The 20381-nt window shown below is 47.0% G+C and overlaps 1 protein-coding gene across 1 annotated transcript; it reads right to left on the minus strand.

The window, feature by feature from the left end:
• Positions 1 to 5476: 5476 nt before the first annotated feature.
• Positions 5477 to 7161, minus strand: LOC133021435 (ADP-ribosylation factor-like protein 4C). Its single transcript, XM_061088291.1, has one exon. It carries the CDS (start codon positions 6526 to 6528, stop codon positions 5950 to 5952), a length of 579 nt encoding a protein of 192 aa, XP_060944274.1. The 5' UTR covers positions 6529 to 7161; the 3' UTR covers positions 5477 to 5949.
• Between the last annotated feature and the right edge of the window lie 13220 nt (positions 7162 to 20381).

A 20381-nucleotide genomic window follows, 5' to 3' on the forward strand; every position in this document is an offset into this window, starting at 1 on the left:
ACTGAGCAGTTTCCTCTGCTTCATCAGAGTCTGAACTCACAACACAACACAAGCAGTGAGTCCGGAGCCGTGTTGTGTTGTGATGTCTCAGCAGCTCCGTGATGAATGTGTCGCTCTGCTGCTGCTGTTGAGTCTCGGAGCAGAGACATGTCTCTATATGGAGACGTGAGGCCTTCAGGGACACAGCAGCTCCTCCAGCCACCGACACTGCCACAACATCCATCTCTGCACCAGGACTCACCCCCCAGCCACACACACACACACACACACACACACACACACACACACACACACACACACACACACTTTGCTTCCTGCCTTGTAAAGTGTGGATGAATTATGCATTTTATCAGATGACAAAAGACGCCTGTCAGACGGAGCAGAGATCCGTCTTCTACAGTGAAAACACAAACATGCTCCCTCGTGTTTAATGTTCACAGGGACCCCCCCCCCCCCTCGCCCCCCCTCCCTTTTATCATCTTTAATGTTTGTTAGGGGGAAGGGGTGGGGGGTGCTAAAAGATCGTTATGTTTTATGCATTTGAACATTTGTAATTTTCTAAAAACAGAGAGGTGGTTTTCTGTGTCATTGGGTTTTTCCCTCTTTACTAAACAAAGAGAGAGAGAGAGAGAGAGAGAGAGAGAGAGAGAGAGAGGGAGAGAGAGAGAGAGAGATGAGCAGGAACAGGTGAACTCAGATCAGCTGACAAAACACTGAGGCTTTATTTAAACACAGAAACGTTTACAGGACTTTGTTCTACTCACATCTGCCCTGATCCCTGTGTACTATGTTGTGTACTCATAAGTCACTTGTGTAGCTATCTGTAGTGTACTTATATGTTTAGTGTGTTATGGATATGCCACTGGGCGTTAGAGAGAAGCAGCCTCTGTGTGGATCAGATGACAGATATGATCCACATTGTTACAGCAGCTCCCGGGACCTGAACCTCGAGGATCTGGTCACCGGGAGGAAGTGAATCCAGATCAACTTCTCTTTGACTGATTCAACATGAGAAGTGATGTCATCACTGATCATGTGACTCGACAGGTTCGAGTCAGAAACGTTTTCCCGTCGCTGCAGAAGTTTTTACTGAAGCAACAACCGGAGCCTTTGTGTTGATTCTTCACTGTGAAGCTCAGTGTGTCACACTACAGAGCAGTGGTGTGTGTGTGTGTGTGTGTGTGTGTGTGTGTGTGTGTGTGTGTTAGAACAATAAGAGCATGACCTATATATAAGTCAGGGACACCCGAACAATGCAGAGCTTATCAGCCCAGTGAAACCAGTGCCACCAGTGGAACCAGTGGAACCAGTGATCCTCAGGGACGAGCAGCGTCCTTCACACGTCCCAACACGCTCATCACACCAGACGCCACAGATCAAAGGATAGTTTGACACATCGACTGTGATCTGCTGCTTCCAGACGATCTGTGGAGGAACTGGTTGTTCACATCAGACCAGTAGAGCCTCCTGGTTACTCACTGGTTCTGTGGAGTCTCTGCATTACAGGTTAACTGTAGTGAGGAAAGTATTTCATGTTAACAAAGACCTTGGTTTATTAATAAATAGATTTACAGACTAATGCCTCCCAGCAGGTTTCATTGTCTTTTGTATTTCTTCTGAAACCAGCTGCTCTTAAGTGAACTGTACGATATGATAAAGATCTTTATACATCGCACATTCCTGTGAGTTAACCTGAGCTGAACTGACTCACACTCAAACAACCTCCTGTAAATTGAAGTGATTTGATGTTTTCCTGAAACTCAGCAGGAGACGATGAGCAGAACTGATGAGTTCCACCGAGTCGCTGAGGATCTGTGAACGTCTGCAGTGATGGAGCAGAGACTGTAATCAGCAGTTAGTCCTGCTCCAGCAGATCCTGTGGAAGTAGATAATTAGAGACACCAGAGGAGGAGGAGGAGGAGGAGGAGGAGGAGCAGGAGGAGGAGGAGCAGGAGGAGGAGCCACGGTTCAGTCTCTATGAACCGAGGCACTGAGGGAATCTTCAGGATCTCGACCCGTTCTCCTGCTGGAGCTGCAAATAATTCACTTTACTATTATTATACAGAAGAAACCAAAACCACCGTGAGACCTGCAGCTTCAAAAGAGCTGGAGAGTATTTTAAACATTCACAGCAGACACACACACTTACACACAGTGGATATATACATGGGGGGATAGAGTTGTGTGTTTTATTGTTGCAGGACGCAGCGGTGGCTCAGGAACACTCGGTGGGAAACCACTTTTAGAAATCCAATTAAAAAAGGAGGTTGAACATTCCGACGCAGGAGCGAGTCCCTGAAGTATCACAGTTTCCTCTGAGACGCTGACGAGAGGTTTTATCTCCTCTCAGAAGAAGAGTCACACAAAGTTAACGTTAAAGTCGACAACGTGAAAACTATCAAACTGCGTCAACACAAAACTGAAGTTAGAGTGTGTGAACTGTGATAGTTGTGGGTTTGTTGTGTTGTTGTCGCACCAGAGGAGAGTTTGTACGTCTGGATTCATCGTAGCCGGAGTCTGTGTGTTGTCCATCAAGTAATGTTCAATTCAATTCAGATTTAAGAGGCTCCTCCCCTCTTCTGACCGGATTTATAGCAGGTTAAATGCTTTGATTAATTGGTGACAGATACAGCCAATCAGAGCGCAGGCCAGCGTGAGGGCAGTACACAAGTTGTTTGTTCTCCTGATGACAGATTGTGTAGACGCCAGAGGAGGAATGTGTGTCCCTGTCTTCAGTCGTGTCTGAACACGACTCGAGACAACAAGTTGTGTTGTGTCGTCTGAACTGGAGCAGGTCGTTGTTCAGCCTTAAAGACACAACTCAGGGTTTGAATGTGCATCTTAGTTCATATTAAGTTGGTCAAACACAACATATTCCATCAGGAACTGAATCTATAAAGTCAAATAAAGGATTTATGAAGCATTTCTAACTTGAACTCGTTTTTTATACTTAATGTTTAACTGTTAAATATCTGATGTGAAGGTTTGAATTATTGAAGGATCCTTCAGCTTCACAGCAACAGGTGGAACGTGTGAGATTCTTTGTATTTGATGAATCAAAGTCCTGGAGACTCGAGGGAAACAAACGTTAACACTGCAAACGAGAGTGAGAAGAGAATCAGTTCGACTGAGACACGGAGGCCGGGGCTGGGTTTGCTTTGCTGTTGCCATAGCGACGGGGAGTCCTGAGATGACAGGGTTGTGTGTTCTTTGTGTTGTGAGAGAGGAAACCCACAGTGGGTCTCCTGTGTTACACAGCAACAAACTGATTGTGTTGAGGTTGGAAATTGTCTTTGAATAAACTTTAAACAGATTTTTAACAAACTACAGTTAGAGTAAAACATAAAATGACACATGTTGGTGTTTAAACTGTTAAAATGAAATAAACAAACATAAAACAGATGTTTTCCAGTTGATTGATCTTCATGCGTCTGTTTGTGAATCTGGAACAAATCACTGAAACATGTGATCGTGTGCAGCAGCAGCTCTGGATTCTGATTGGATACATTATTTTTAGACCCATTTTTGTGTCATTAATCCCCACAGATTTTTTTTTAGGGTTCCACCTTCAGCTGTTACCAGGCAACATCTTCATCTTCATCTTCGTCTTCTTCATCTTCTGCTGCTGCTGTCACAAAGTTCTAATGTTTATTTTAAGCCTAAAGAAAGAAGATGGTGCCAATGAAATATTCAGGTGGAAGGTTTTTCTGCTCGGACGTGAAACGGTTCAGAGTCAGAGGTTAACACGTTAAAATGACCTGATGGTGGCGCTAGAGGAGAAGCTGAGGGATCGACCTTCAGGAGGAAGATGAACACGTTTGGAAATGAATCCAGTGGTTGAGACGTTTCATAAAACAATCGTCATGGTGCGAACTTTCTAAATTTATTTAAAAGAAACAATGAAACGAGTTTGATGAAGAAATATCTCAAATGACGATATAATTTATCAACTTTATATAGTTTGTAAACGTCTCAGACACACATGGAGTTCAGCTCCTCATTAATACTTTCAGTTATTTTGTAAAAGAAAATGTCACAAATCTGTTTCTGCCTCTGAAATATGAATATTTTAGCAGTTTGTCTTTTTACTTGTATGAAAACAAGCTGAACTTTGACAGATGTTAAATGATTTAAAGGTTTAAACTGAGTCGTTCACTGTGACTCAGCTGATGAATCACAAACTGATCCTGAGGTCAGAACCTGAACCTCCTCCAGCAGCAGATCTCACTGAGTCTCACTGAAGCTGCAGACCTGAGATCAGAGAACATCTGGTTTCAGTGTGAACTAACACGACAGAAGGAGAACTGAGGATTCTGAGGTCATGTGACGCTCGCTGGTTCTACCGGCTCCTCGCTGTCAAACCCCCGTGAAGAAGAACACGGCGCCGCAATGCAGATCCATAAATTTCACAAACGAGCTGCGGCGTTTCTCCGAGCACGAGCCCGGCGCTGAGGAAACCTGTGACCTTTTGACCTCTGGCTGACTCACACCTGTGCGTCTGTTTGTTCACAGGTCAGAGGTCGTCATCACGCCAAGATGATGAGTTAGTGTGACCTTCGTCATCATCATCATCACACGAAGCAGAGAACAATCAGGCAAACTGTGGATTTTAACTGTTTTAATATTCAAAAAATACTTCACTTCTGTTTCCGTGTACATGAACCTGGATCTGTGACCTTCTCTGTCAGGAAATGAAAAGTGCAAAGTGTGTCCAGCACGAGGAGAACGTGTCCTTCAACGTCCAGGAAGAGAAACGTCTCCTTCAACGTCCAGGAAGAGAAACGTGTCCTTCAACGTCCAGGAAGAGAAACGTGTCCTTCAACGTCCAGGAAGAGAAACGTCTCCTTCAACGTCCAGGAAGAGAAACGTCTCCTTCAACGTCCAGGAAGAGAAACGTGTCCTTCAACGTCCAGGAAGAGAAACGTGTCCTTCAACGTCCAGGAAGAGAAACGTCTCCTTCAACGTCCAGGAAGAGAAACGTCTCCTTCAACGTCCAGGAAGAGAAACGTGTCCTTCAACGTCCAGGAAGAGAAACGTGTCCTTCAACGTCCAGGAAGAGAAACGTCTCCTTCAACGTCCAGGAAGAGAAACGTCTCCTTCAACGTCCAGGAAGAGAAACGTGTCCTTCAACGTCCAGGAAGAGAAACGTGTCCTTCAACGTCCAGGAAGAGAAACGTCTCCTCAAAGTCCAGGAAGAGAAACGTGTCCTTCAACGTCCAGGAAGAGAAACGTCTCCTTCAACGTCCAGGAAGAGAAACGTGTCCTTCAACGTCCAGGAAGAGAAACGTCTCCTTCAACGTCCAGGAAGAGAAACGTCTCCTTCAACGTCCAGGAAGAGAAACATCTCCTTCAACGTCCAGGAAGAGAAACGTCTCCTTCAACGTCCAGGAAGAGAAACGTCTCCTTCAACGTCCAGGAAGAGAAACGTCTCCTTCAACGTCCAGGAAGAGAAACGTCTCCTTCAACGTCCAGGAAGAGAAACGTGTCCTTCAACGTCCAGGAAGAGAAACGTCTCCTTCAACGTCCAGGAAGAGAAACGTCTCCTTCAACGTCCAGGAAGAGAAACGTCTCCTTCAACGTCCAGGAAGAGAAACGTGTCCTTCAACGTCCAGGAAGAGAAACGTCTCCTCAACGTCCAGGAAGAGAAACGTCTCCTTCAACGTCCAGGAAGAGGAAAGTCTGCAGGACGCCACCGGACCCAGAAGAACCCAGTGACCGCCGCCACGTGTAAAACCAAGCGTGTGCGTCCTCGGCTTCACGTCCGGTGGAGGAGCATCAGGAGGAGCATCAGGAGGAGCATCAGGAGGAGCATCAGGAGGAGCATCAGGAGGAGGAGCATCAGGAGGAACAGGCCGGCTGTTCCTGCTTCATCTCAACGCTCGAGTCCTTCAGGTTCTCATGAGTCAGCTCCAGCAGCTTCACAGCATCAAACCGCTTTAATCCAAAACGCTAGCGCTTCTTCTTCTGCTTCAGGGACTTCCTCCTCTTCAGGATCATCTCGTACAGCTTGTCCATGCCCTCGTGCAGCCCCTCCCCGATGATGGCGCACGCCGGCTGGATGTGGTAGGCGGTGGCGGGCGCCAGCTCGTGCAGGGCCAGCTGCTTCTCGATGTCCGCCACCGCCAGGGACTTGGGCAGGTCCTGCTTGTTGGCGATGACCAGCAGCGGCGTGCCCTGGTTCTCGGGGAACTTGGTGACCTTGTGCAGCTCGGTCTTGGCCTCCTCCAGCCGGTCCACGTCCACCGAGTCCACCACGTAGATGATGCCGTCGGTGCAGCGGCTGTACGACTTCCACAGCGGCCGCAGCTTCTCCTGCCCCCCCACGTCCCAGAAGTGGCAGCTGATGCCCTTGGCCGTCCCGTTGCTCAGCTTGATCTTCTCCGTGTTGAAGCCGATGGTCGGGACCGTGTTGACGAACTCGTTGAACTTCAGTCGGTACAGGACGGTGGTCTTCCCGGCCGAGTCCAGGCCCAGCATCACGATGTGAAGGGACTGGAAGGCCGAGATGTTGGAGAAGCTGTTGCCCATGGTCAGCGTCTCACTGGAGGACAGAGGGACAGAGACAGACGCTCATGAAGACCTGTGGTCAGGGTGGAGGACTCCTGAGGGGTGGCCCGGGCCCCCGGAGGTGTCCAGCCGGGTGCGCCCCTGGCCACAGGGCGATGTCCCCGGTGTCTCTGGCCCTGAGGTGGAGGTGGATGTCCCCGGTGTGTCCCCGGTGTCTCTGCCCTGAGGTGGAGGTGGATGTCCCCGGTGTGTCCCCGGTGTCTCTGGCCCTGAGGTGGAGGTGGATGTCCCCGATGTGTCCCCGGTGTGTCCCCGGTGTCTCTGGCCCTAAGGAGGAGGTGGATGTCCCCGGTGTCTCCCCGGTGTGTCCCCGGTGTGTCCCTCAGCAGGACGCAGTGAGGATCATTGTTATTCTCCTCACGGAGCTCCACAGCTTCACGGTGTCAGAGCAGAAACGAGCCCGACGATCAGAGCCCTTCCCCGGCCTCAGATGCTGCTGCTGCCCGGGTCCTCTGCGGAGCCTCGGTGCTGATGCCCGGGATCCACCGACAGGTCCTCCGGTCTGTCCCCCGGTTCTCCTGTCCTCTCTCCGGTTCTCCTGTCCTCTCTCCGGTCTCTCCCCCGGTTCTCCTGTCCTCTCCCCGGTTCTGTCCCCCGGTTCTCTTGTCCTCTCCCCGGTTGTCTCCTCTCGCCGCTGCAGCTGCTCTGTGACTGAGGCTGAACAACAGGAGCTGCTCCACCCCGCCCCGCCGGGACATGTCCAATGAGACAGCGAGCGTCCACCAGAGCGAGCACACACACACACACACACACACACACACACACACACACACACACACACACACACACACACACACACACACACACACACACGCACACACACACACACACACATACACAGACACACACACACACACACACACACACACACACACACACATACACACACACACACACACTCACACACACACACACATACACACACAAACACACACACACACATACACACACACACACACACTCACACACACACACACATACACACACAAACACACACACACAAAAAGATACACACACACACAAAGACACACACACACACAAAGACACACACACAAACACTCACGCACACAATAAACTACACACATGCATTCAATAAGCTACAGGCACACACACACATACACACACACAATAAACTACACACATGCATTCAATAAGCTACACACACAAAGACACACACACACACACACACACACAAAATAAACTACACACATCCATACAATAAGCTACACACACACTATTTACAATACACTCACACACAAACATATAACAGAATAACAATAACAGAAACACAACAAAAACACACAAAACTCCAAATTACAACTCACATAAATTGTCTCTCTCTCTCTCTCTCACACACACACAAACACACACAGACGCACACACACACACAGACACACACACGGCTGACCTTCCCGTCATTTAAAACCATGAGAACGTTTATAAAGTAAACAAATCTCAGATATTCAGATGAATTAATTTTGATAAAATAAAGTTTCTGATCTTCTAAATTGAATCGTGGTCCACTGCGCCCTCTCCTGGTACAAACGTGAAATAACATGAAGGATTCAGATGATGAATTCACATTTACTATCAGAAGAGAAAATGTATAAATACTATAAATATATGCAATATAACTTTAAATCCAAAGGGTTAGGGTTAAGTTAATTAATACTCATGATTTGTAACATCCACAAAATAAACGTCAGTGACTCTGGATATTTATTTCTTAAAGATAAAGTCTTGAATGTTAAAGAGAATCTGAATAAATCCTGTTTCACATCACAGATCAAATCCTCAAAGAAAAGTCAGAATGATCCGACTGATCCACCGGCTCTGAACCCGAGTCCGTCCAGATGTGTTAATGCAGATCCAGATGTTTGCTCCAGTTCAAACCACTGAAGACAAGAGCTGTGGGAATGGAAGTTATTAAAAAAGAGAACATATATATAACATATATTCAAGTGTATACATGCGTCTACAGTCCAGGACTCTGATGCTCAACAGATCTACAAACTGTGAAACAAAGATGGAGGACAGGTCAGCTTCCAAAAGTGAAGCCAAGTAACATCTATCGCCCCCTGGTGTCTGGATGTAGAGTTGGTCATAAACCTGCTCCTCCATGATCTCATCTGATTCTGAGTCAACATCTCGACCTCATTTCTGTTCATCACATTAATGCAGAAACTCAAGAGACTCTGAACATGAGGCTGTTCCACTTCTCTCCACTAGATGGCGCAGTCTAACAATAAAACAACATTCTCTCACATTCAGCTGTTTTTAATCACAACAATAAGCAGCTGTGACACAAAAATGTCTTTTATCAATTCTGCACACTTCCTCAGAACGTTCTTCTATCTTAGTGAGGACCCTCATTGATTATACACCCCCCCAACCTTAACTATCCAAACCAGATGACTAACCTAACCCTAACTAACTCTAACTAACCCTAACCTCGTCCTAACTCTAAAACCAAGACTTGAGGACGGGTCAACATGTCCTCACTCTGTAGGTGTGTGTTTAAAACGGTCCTCACAAAGATGTAAGAGCAGGAACACACACAGAGTTCTGAGAAGCAGCTGTTGTGTGTTTGTTGTAACACGCAGTGAACATGTGTGCACACGTCTCCAGGTTTCTCCTTCATCACGACTCCAGAGCAGGGCCGGGTCTAGACAGGCATGTATGAGGGGGCAGCCTCAAATCTTTAGGGGGCATTGTGCTTTATTATATTATTATTATTATAAATTGGGATTTAGTTTGAGGGGGCACAACATTTATTTGAGGGGGCCAGGCCCCCTCTTGCCCCTGCCTAGACCCGGCCCTGCTCCAGAGAGGAACCTGCAGGAGCGTCTCCTCCTCCCACCTCCTTGACACGTTCTCTAACTCGTTCTCTAACTCGTTCTCTAACCCCAACAGAACCATCTCACGTTCCAGTGTGTCCTCACAGAGACATCAGCTCACACACACTGTGGTTTCAGTGGGTTTGTGAGGACCTTCTGAAAAATGATTCATTTCCAGAGAGGAGGAGCATCGATAAACTCAGAGGCCGTTCATTATCTCTCTGCTCTCAGGGTTGGGTTAGGGTTATTCTCACAGTTGTTCAGAGGAGCCATTAAAACACACACACACACACATACACACACATACACACACACACACAGTTCTGAGTCCACAGATGTGTGTTGTCGGGTGTGGAGCTGCACTGCAGAGACTATTAAAGACATTTATCTCAGTGTATAAATCTGTATGTTTTATATTTCAGGAAGTATTTTGGTTTGAAAACACTTCTCGTGTGGAGAATCTTTTTATAATGAATAATCTTAATCTTGTTGAAAAGTCCTTCAGCCTTGTTTGACAGCGTTGACCTGCAGGACAACCTGAGGCTGTCCACTAAATGCTAATATTAACATGGCAACAGTTTCTCAAGAGCCCATGTGTAGCATGTATCTTTTAGCATGTTACAATGCACATACAATAGGCATGTTAACTTTGTAGTGTATGACACTAATCATGTGATTATTAGCAGTATAGGACACACCCATCTTTAGCATGTTAAATGCATGTGCTCACTGACGGCCTGGTGACTCAGTGCAGATGTAGATGGTTATTATATTAATATCAGAAACATTTAGCTGCTGTTGTTTTGAGCGTCAGTTGTAAAAGAGGATTCCTAAAAGAGGAGCAGATCTAAAGCTTTTCTTCATGTGGAGCTTTATTCACGTGTTGAGGACCAGAGACTCACATGTGAACCAGATGTTTAGATTTAATCATGTTCTTGTGTTTCTTCCTCTGATTTACTGATGGAGGGAGTTTGTCTCTGGTCCCCCCCCCCTCCTCTGCAGCTCTGTGAAGACTTATGAAGATTTCATGCTGTTGTCTGAGGACATTAAACATTCACATATGAAGCTGGAAGTGGGTCGCAGCTGTACAAATGAATGATGTTCAGTCGCTGTTATTTCCATAATTGCTGCTGTGGAAGGTAATTTGGTAAATAAAAGTCAGGATGGTGCTTCCTTAATGTTTCATAGCTCGTGAATGAATAATGCAGGAGAGAAAACTGAGGGTTGGTTTGACTCCCAAAGACAAAGAGAAGGTTTTATGTCCATGAAGAAATAAAAAGTGATGTCAGAGCAGATACAGTTTGTGTGTCTGGGACTTGAAAGTCTGATCTGATAAAACACCCAGACGCAGTGATGACCCTGAAGAGTTCTCTTCTTCTCCTGAGAAGCTTTTTCATCCTCAGTCGTGAAGGAAAAGCAACAGAAACTGAGTCTGCAGCAGCGATGAAAGAAGAATGATGCAACCGGCTCCTCGGCACTGAAATCATGTTTAAACGACTTGTGGTTTTCAGAGCTGAGCTCACACTGGAGTCGTCAGATTCCATTTCATTCAAAACTCTGCAAATAAAGATAAACCGGGGAAACGTGGACGACCTTTAACCTTCATCACTCTCTCTCCTCGGCAGACGGAGAATCCTCGAGTCCGGTCCAACGAGAGTTTCAATAACCGGAGCTCCAGGAAACATAAAGATGTCAAACAGACAGAAGAATCCTCTCCACATTCATCTTCTATGTTCACAGTCATAAGGAAGAAGCTTCACCCAACATTAAAGTTTGGACACTCTGCAGGTTGGACACGCTGCAGGTTGGACACTCTGCAGGTTGGACGCTCTGCAGGTTGGACGCTCTGCAGGTTGGACACTCTGCAGGTTGTACACTCTGCAGGTTGGACACTCAGCAGGTTGGACGCTCTGCAGGTTGGACACTCTGCAGGTTGGACACTCTGCAGGTTGGACACTCTGCAGGTTGGACACTCAGCAGGTTGGACACTCTGCAGGTTGGACACTCAGCAGGTTGGACACTCTGCAGGTTGGACACTCTGCAGGTGGGACACTCTGCAGGTTGGACGCTCTGCAGGTTGGACACTCTGCAGGTTGGACGCTCTGCAGGTTGGACGCTCTGCAGGTTGGACACTCTGCAGGTTAGACACTCAGCAGGTTGGACACTCTGCAGGTGGGACACTCTGCAGGTTGGACGCTCTGCAGGTTGGACACTCTGCAGGTTGGACGCTCTGCAGGTTGGACGCTCTGCAGGTTGGACACTCAGCAGGTTGGACACTCTGCAGGTTGGACACTCTGCAGGTTGGACGCTCTGCAGGTTGGACGCTCTGCAGGTTGGACACTCTGCAGGTTGGACACTATGCAGGTTGGACACTCTGCAGGTTGGACGCTCTGCAGGTTGGACACTGTACAGGTTGGACACTCTGCAGGTTGGACACTCAGCAGGTTGGACACTCAGCAGGTTGGACACTCAGCAGGTTGGACACTCAGCAGGTTGGACACTCAGCAAGTTGGACACTCTGCAGGTTGGACACTCTGCAGGTTGGACACTCAGCAGGTTGGACACTCTGCAGGTTGGACACTCAGCAGGTTGGACACTCTGCAGGTTGGACGCTCTGCAGGTTGGACACTCTGCAGGTTGGACACTCTGCAGGTTGGACACTCAGCAGGTTGGACACTCTGCAGGTTGGACACTCAGCAGGTTGGACACTCTGCAGGTTGGACGCTCTGCAGGTTGGACACTCTGCAGGTTGGACGCTCTGCAGGTTGGACACTCTGCAGGTTGGACACTCTGCAGGTTGGACACTCTGCAGGTTGGACACTCTGCAGGTTGGACACTCTGCAGGTTGGACACTCTGCAGGTTGGACACTCTGCAGGTTGGACACTCTGCAGGTTGGACGCTCAGCAGGTTGGACACTCTGCAGGTTGGACACTCAGCAGGTTGGACACTCTGCAGGTTGGACACTCTGCAGGTTGGACACTCTGCAGGTTGGACACTCTGCAGGTTGGACACTCAGCAGGTTGGACACTCTGCAGGTTGGACACTCAGCAGGTTGGACACTCTGCAGGTTGGACACTGTGCAGGTTGGACACTGTGCAGGTTGGACACTCAGCAGGTTGGACGCTCTGCAGGTTGGACACTGTGCAGGTTGGACACTCTGCAGGTTGGACACTCTGCAGGTTGGACACTCTGCAGGTTGGACACTCTGCAGGTTGGACACTCTGCAGGTTGGACACTCAGCAGGTTGGACACTCTGCAGGTTGGACGCTCTGCAGGTTGGACACTCTGCAGGTTGGACACTCTCCAGGTTGAACACTCTGCAGGTTGGACGCTCTGCAGGTTGGACACTCTGCAGGTTGGACACTCAGCAGGTTGGACACTCAGCAGGTTGGACACTCTGCAGGCTGGACACTCTGCAGGTTGGACACTCTGCAGGTTGGACACTCTGCAGGTTGGACACTCAGCAGGTTGGACACTCTGCAGGTTGGACACTCTGCAGGTTGGACACTCTGCAGGTTGGACACTCAGCAGGTTGGACACTCTGCAGGTTGGACGCTCTGCAGGTTGGACACTCTGCAGGTTGGACACTCTCCAGGTTGAACACTCTGCAGGTTGGACGCTCTGCAGGTTGAACACTCTGCAGGTTGGACACTCAACAGGTTGGACACTCAGCAGGTTGGACACTCAGCAGGTTGGACACTCTGCAGGTTGGACACTCTGCAGGTTGGACACTCAGCAGGTTGGACACTCTGCAGGTTGGACACTCTGCAGGTTGGACACTCTGCAGGTTGGACACTCAGCAGGTTGGACACTCAGCAGGTTGGACACTCTGCAGGTTGGACACTCTGCAGGTGGGACACTCAGCAGGTTGGACACTCTGCAGGTGGGACACTCTGCAGGTTGGACACTATGCAGGTTGGACACTCTGCAGGTTGGACGCTCTGCAGGTTGGACACTCACCAGGTTGGACACTCTGCAGGTTGGACACTCTGCAGGTTGGACACTCTGCAGGTTGGACACTCAGCAGGTTGGACACTCTGCAGGTTGGACACTCAGCAGGTTGGACACTCAGCAGGTTGGACACTCTGCAGGTTGGACACTCAGCAGGTTGGACACATATTACAATATTATATTACACCAAGACCAAGTCCATCAACCTGCAGCAGATCTGATCAATATTAGTCCTTTAAATATGCCTGTTGTTTTTAATCAGGATCTATCTTAAAACTGTCCTCTTGTCCTCTTTCAGCGCTGGTTCATCCACGTGAACTTCTCTGAGCTGTGTGCGACCAACACACAAGATGTGTGTTCATAGAATCAGTTGCTGCAGGCGACTTCACTCACGTCATAAAGAAACTCTTTCTGTTTCCTGAAGGAAGATTTGTTGGTTTGTTTTCCATGTGATCTGAGATATGAACTAAATATCTTATGATGCAAACACATGATCCAGTTAGAAAGTGACACAAACACATGTTTCTATCTTCTTTACTTTCTCAAAATCAAATCAAGCCCATGTTTGTTTGGTTTTCTCATTATTATTGTCTGTATTGAATTTGAGGAATCTCATCTTGTGAATGTACGATAACTACACACTGGTTTATTTCAGGTACTTTATTTTGCCTGATGTGTTTATATTTCATTTGATTTAACACAGGTTTTATTTGCCATTTTAGAGCATTTTTTAAAACATGTGTGGGTTTGTGTAGCAATTGTTATTTTTATTAAAACATTTTCTGTTACAATTGGAAAACTCCCTTAAATTTATCAACTTAACTTGCCCAATCAAACAGGATATTTTCAATGTGGAGGGTTAGAGTTAGAGTTAGGGTTAATTAGTGGAATAAATTAACGCCACCCCAATATTGTGGTGTTCAGATTCTGTATTCCAGCTCTTAGACGGATCCCGAGCCGCGGTTTTGTGTGTTTTGTGTGTTTTGTGTGTTTTGTGTTGACCTGGTGTGATGAACTCCTGCTGCACAACACAACAGGAAGTCTTCACCTCCAAGAAGAAACTAAAGTTTGAGTCGACTCCGGTGAGACAACAACAGCATCGCTGAGTCAAGTCACTGCAGCTGCAGCCGGAATCAACTTCACTAAATGTTTCTGCAGAACCTCGTGCACGCAGAGGACACACACACACACACACACACGCACACACACACACACACACACACACACACAGCAGCGAGCGCCTCTCATTAACATCTCCTGTTGGATGAAAATGACAAATGGTGATTGAAAAATGAAACGCTGCAGGTGTCAGCAGAGTCTGAGAGGAGGAGGAGGCTGTGTGTGTGTGTGTGTGTGTGTGTGTGTGTGTGTGTGTGTGTGTGTGTGTGTGCGTGTGTGTGTGTGTGTGTTTGTGTTGTGTGTGTATGTGTGTTGTAACCCAGTGCAGCTTGACAGCTCAGAGGAATCATGCTTCAGATCCAAACTCAGATTGTTATAAGGAAACATAATGCGTTGATTTTCTTTCCATAGACTCTGAGTGATTGTTAAGATTCACAGTCATAGGAACTGTGAATCTTAACTGTTAATTTCTCACATTTGATTTGCTCTTGTGTGTTTACAGTAGATGTCTGAACTCGGTTGATCTCCTGAACGCTGCAGAGGAAAAGCTCTAAACCTGTTTTCTGTTTACTGCTCCTCTGACACTCATTTGCCCTGATGCGTTTCAATCTTCATCCCTTCTCCTCCTCTCCCTCACCATCACACTCTCTCCCGTGCACATACACAAACACATAAAGGTTGCCATGGAGACCTGCATGCTGTGCTCGGGGGTTGCCATGGCAGCAGTGTTTACTGGGGAGGAGAGGCTTTTGTTGGCGCTGTGGTCGTCCTGCCTCCTGCAGCAGCTCATATTAATGAAACAGTTCTGCTTTCGCCTGTTGGATGTTTACTGAAATGGATCGTATTGACTGACTCTGAGGGGGGGGGGGGTGGGTGAGGGAGACAGAAAGAGAGGGGGGGGAGTTCAGAGAGGAGCGATATCACTTATTATTCAGTCACGCTGTTTTCAGCCATTAGTCCTCATCTGAAGAGCTGGAAGGAGACGCACTGATCAACTTTACTGTACACTAGATAATACAGGATTTATACAACTTATATCTCAGACTTTAAGACCATAATGAACTCTGACATGTCTGAGTATCAGAGTCAGAATAATTGACTCTTCATCATAACTGAAGAGAAGGTGAAGAAGAAGAGTCCAGACTGAACCAGGTCACACAGACGAGTGAGACGATCAGTTCTCAGCTCACGTTCAGTTTCTGTTTTCATAACAACGTGTTTAAAACCTCCACAGGTTCTGAAGCTCAGAACACTGAGGCCTGAGCAGCTGAGGAGCTCAGGTGGAACAGGAACAGGAAGCAGCAGCACAATGAGAAGAGACCGGGGGGGGGCTTTTCCTCCTAGTCCATCTCTGGATATAATGAATAAATCCGGATTGAGTGTGAAATGTTCCGTCCTGTTGCTCTGGGCTGATAACAGACGTCTGCAGAGCAGCTCTGATGAAATGTTCTTATCTCAGGAAACCTCCTCCTCCTCGAAACCAGCTCCGACCCGACGTCTCCTAGGAGACCAGCAGCTCCCGTCTCCCACTGAGCTCTTTGTGTCCTGGAGGAGAACCAGCTCCTCTCAGAAGGTTCTGTGCAACGTGCTGTTTCCATCTGGAGGCTGAGCAGCTTCTGGCCTGGTCTCCACAGCTGATCCCTGAGAGTCCAGCACAGGTCCAAACCCCTGGTCCCACACCAGCAAACATCTGACCGACATTTCTAAACCATGAATCCTGTCAGATATAAAAATAAAGTTAAAGCTGCATCGACTGATTTCATTGACCTGGAGGTGACAGAGTGGGAGGAGCCTGGTTCATCTGGTCACTCGCTCACATCCCAGTGACTTTGAATTCATCGACTCTGAGACGGTTCAGTTCAGTTTTCTGACAACCAACAGAACAATAAGTGAATCCAGCCACTAGGGGGCCGTCCATCAGAACAACATCTAGTGTGTGTAGACCTTGTGAAGCAGCGTGGGATCATGGGAGTTGTTGTCTTCATCGTCCCAATGAGAGCGCGTGTCCTCCATGTTTATTTACAGTCTAAGGTTCAGATCATGAGTCTACACGCGTGTGCATGTCAACGTAGAGCTGGTCCCAGAGCGACTCTCTCCTTTAGCTCTGGTTCCTGTTTATCAGAGTCTCTTATCTCAGACACACACACATAGAGACACACAGACACACACACACACACAGTAGGGGGGGGGGGGTCTGACTGAGCACACAGAGGCCAGGTTTCGATCTCACTCACCTTTCTCATCAAAGAGCTGCACAGAGAACAAACCAGCGTCTGTTCTCCTCACGTCAGCAGAGACACCAACTCCTGTGGTGGAAACAAGTCGGCTCATGTTCACTTCGTCTGCAGCCGACGACACCAGACAAAAATATCAAATCTGACTTTAGAGGCAACGTGAACATCACCAGACGAGTGTAGTTAACAGACACTCTGGTGACTTCTCCAGCAGCACTTTACGTTAGCTCACAGAACGAAAAGGTTTGGAGTATTTTACGATATTAAAAACTGAAACTGTTCATCAGTGTAGTTACATTAAATGTTTTTAAAGTTTGGTATTTGCCTATATTTGTATATTAAGGTTAAGTAGACTTTTAACTTTTAATAATGAATGTGGGCCTCAACCATCATGTTCTGCTTTTTTAGTAAAAGTTTTGGCACCAGAACCATTTTAAACATCAATTAAACGGTATCGTATTGAACTGGTCCATTCAGCATCATAACCAGTCCAACCTGCAGCAGTACGAGATGAACCTGAACGATACCAAACCCAACTGGATACTCACATCAGTTTAAAGAGGTGAGGGAATATAAATGTAAATGTGTCTGTTAAACCTTCATCAGTCTCAGTAGAAGCTGCGTCTCCCTGAATATAAAACCGAGCTCTGCTTAGCTGCATCCTTCTTAAATTTCCCTCAGGATCAATACACGTCCATGTGAGAGACATTAGCTCTGTATGAGTTACTGTGTGATCACAGCAGCTTCAGCCTGTGGAGCCGGGTGCTGAGGACTGAGACCTTACACTGAGTAATAGAGTCCTGATGGACATGTCCCTCTGGACATCAGAGTCACACGGATCCACTCAGACAACACAAACGTCTAAACTCATTTCTCACCTTCAGAAGATAAACTCTCTCAGTTTATCTGAGAGAAATCTGCTATAAACCCAAAGCAGCAGCTGACAGAGTCCAGAGAGCTGAAGCTGAGACTCGTCCACATGAAGTCTCCTCAATACTGATTAACTTTCATAAATCACCTGGACGTCACATCAGAGCTGAACATCTCACTCCATCCACTCCAGTCTCTACTGGTCATCTACTGGAGAATCTTCCAATGCTTCACGTCTCTAGATTCTGTCCAACTTCAACTGAAAGGTTCTGTTCATCCAGAAAGAAGAATAAATTATAAAGCACTTAATTTAGCTAAATAAACACAAACCATATTGATCCAAAATATGTAGATAGAAAAATGATAGAGAAACAAGAGGCAGATATTCGATGAATGCAGTGATAACTGAGAACGACTCAGCTCAGCTCTCAGCTCCGTCACAGAGAAGAGTTTCTCTCCTCACTGTTCCTCCTCCGCTCACTTCAGACGAAGCATTCAGAAGTTGAAATGAGTTTCCGATGAAACAGGATTTCACTGGAACTCATTAAAAACTCACCTCTGAGAAGCAGGAGCAGGAAAAAGCTCTTATTTTTCAGAGCCACATTTCTGGAGACAAAGGAAAACGGTTCCATTAAGCATGTGGAGGGTCGGGGGGGGCTGAGTGGTTGACCCCGGACGGTGACCTTTCCCTCGGCGGCGGCTGAACGCTGCCTCGGTGAAATGACAGCACGCTGATACAGAAATGAGTCGTATTACTGCGAGCCGCTTCCCGCCCGAGGCTCAGCTGCAGGTTCACTGACATTCGGCCGCTGGTGTTGACAGAAGAAAAGAAAAGCAGACAATCATCGTGTGAGACGTGACTGGATTCTCTCATCGCCTGGTTCACCATCACCTGCAGAGACCACTGAAGGAAACATGGTTCAGGAAAATGCTAATATCAGGAGGTTCCACGTCGCTGGAGAATCACTCAGCCGGCGTTTGCATTAGAAAATGGATTTCGTGTCATCTCCTGCTGAAGTGAATATTAACATATAGACACTTGACATGTCAACCGACTGCAGCTAGAGACACTGATGTCCTGATTCTGTCCTGGACTCCAGCGGCTGCACAGACAGGAAGCATCCAGACAGAGACTCAGAAGGTCACAGCTGGAAAACATGATCATTAGATTAGATTCAACTTTATTGTCATTGCACAGAACAAGTACTTATACAACGAAATGCAGTTTAGCATCTAACCAGAAGTGCAAAAAAAGGCAGTAAAAGTGCAGAGAATTGTGCATATTAAAGTGAAAATGTAAATAAATAAGATCTGTACAGTAAGAAATATATATGGAATATAACAGTATTAAGAGGAATTGTATGATATGAGAACGATGAATACACTATGAGCAGGATAATACAGTCGTGAAAAAAGTAACAGTCAGTGCAAATGTACTAGTCATAATCATAACCTACAGGTGGGAAAGGAACAGTTTCTGTATTTGGGATTTTGGATGGAGAATGAATCGCTGCAACATTCCATCATGAAGTACAGTTTATTAACAAATGTCTTTAATTGTCCCAGAAGACGTGTTTCCAGTGAGAAGAGCAACCACCAGTAGAGTTTCTGGTTGAAGGACGATGGAGAAGAACTGATCCTGCTTCTCTGACGATCTGAACCTTGATCTCCAGCTTCCCACTCACTCACCACAGAAAGGATGAATGTAGAACCAGCTTCATGGAACTCTCTCTCTCTCTCAGTGAGTCGAGTGGAGAGGAAGAAGAGACGTGAAGACTTCCTCCTTCATATCAACCAGCTGTGTGAACAACCACTGGGACTCAACACTGGGAACATGGAGGTTTGTAACTTCTGTCTTTCACGAAGCTTCACACGATAATCCTCTCACATCTGACTCGGCCTTATTTACAGGAGCAATATTCAAACCCTGAGCAGAGTTACTGCTGTACCGGTGGGGGGGGGGGAGCAGTAACAACGGGACGTCTCCATGTTGAATGAGCGGCCTCCAGGGTCTCCTCTTTGTTCAGATGATCCCTGGATCCTGAGCCCAGGGGGGGGGGGGGGGGGGGGAGCTCATTACCAGCGCTGCAGGCCGGGATCTGAAGCATGTCAGCCACAACTCCACCGAATTAATTCCACTGCTCCTGGCTCCGTCTTTCTCCTCCATTAATCTGTGTATTTAATTAAGTTCCTCTAGCTCCGACGGCACAGAGAGAGAGAGAGAGAGAGAGAGAGAGAGAGAGAGAGAGAGAGAGAGGGACGGAGAGGAGGAGTGGGCGAGGGAGAGAAAACCAGTTCACAGATAAATCTTGTTTAGAAATCCTCCCAATTACCAAAGTACAGAAGCAGGTCTCCGCCCACCGCTCCGGGTGTTGGCTTCGGGTGTTTTTACAACTTTTTGTGTTGTGTTGTAATCTGAGAAAACACAACAAACTGACTTCCTGTTCAGATCGGACTTTTCTCTCAGACTCAGATGAGTTCGGACAGAAAGACGCACTTTATCCTCAAATGTTGAGTTATTGACTAAATTCTCTTTTTCCCAACAAGTCCCTCATCAGCATCAGATGAACAATTCCCATAAGACTTTCATCACTTAGCCACAGAATTATGAGTTATAACAAATATATTGAAATATGGATCCTGCTTCCGATGATGATGATCGAGAACTTGGACACGAAGTCGTAACATGGATGTAACTCTGGAAACGAGATCTTCTGACGAGCATCTATAGAATAATGGTTATAACTTATAATACTTAATTAAAACCGTACATATTCAATATCTCTATGTTGGTTAAATGCT

The sequence above is a fragment of the Limanda limanda genome, chromosome 16, assembly GCF_963576545.1.
Source record: "Limanda limanda chromosome 16, fLimLim1.1, whole genome shotgun sequence".
Lineage (NCBI taxonomy): Eukaryota > Metazoa > Chordata > Actinopteri > Pleuronectiformes > Pleuronectidae > Limanda > Limanda limanda.

Bases quoted from the DNA above. Each gene is read 5' to 3' on its own strand.
- LOC133021435 (XM_061088291.1), bottom strand. From the start codon at position 6,528: ATGGGCAACAGCTTCTCCAACATCTCGGCCTTCCAGTCCCTTCACATC.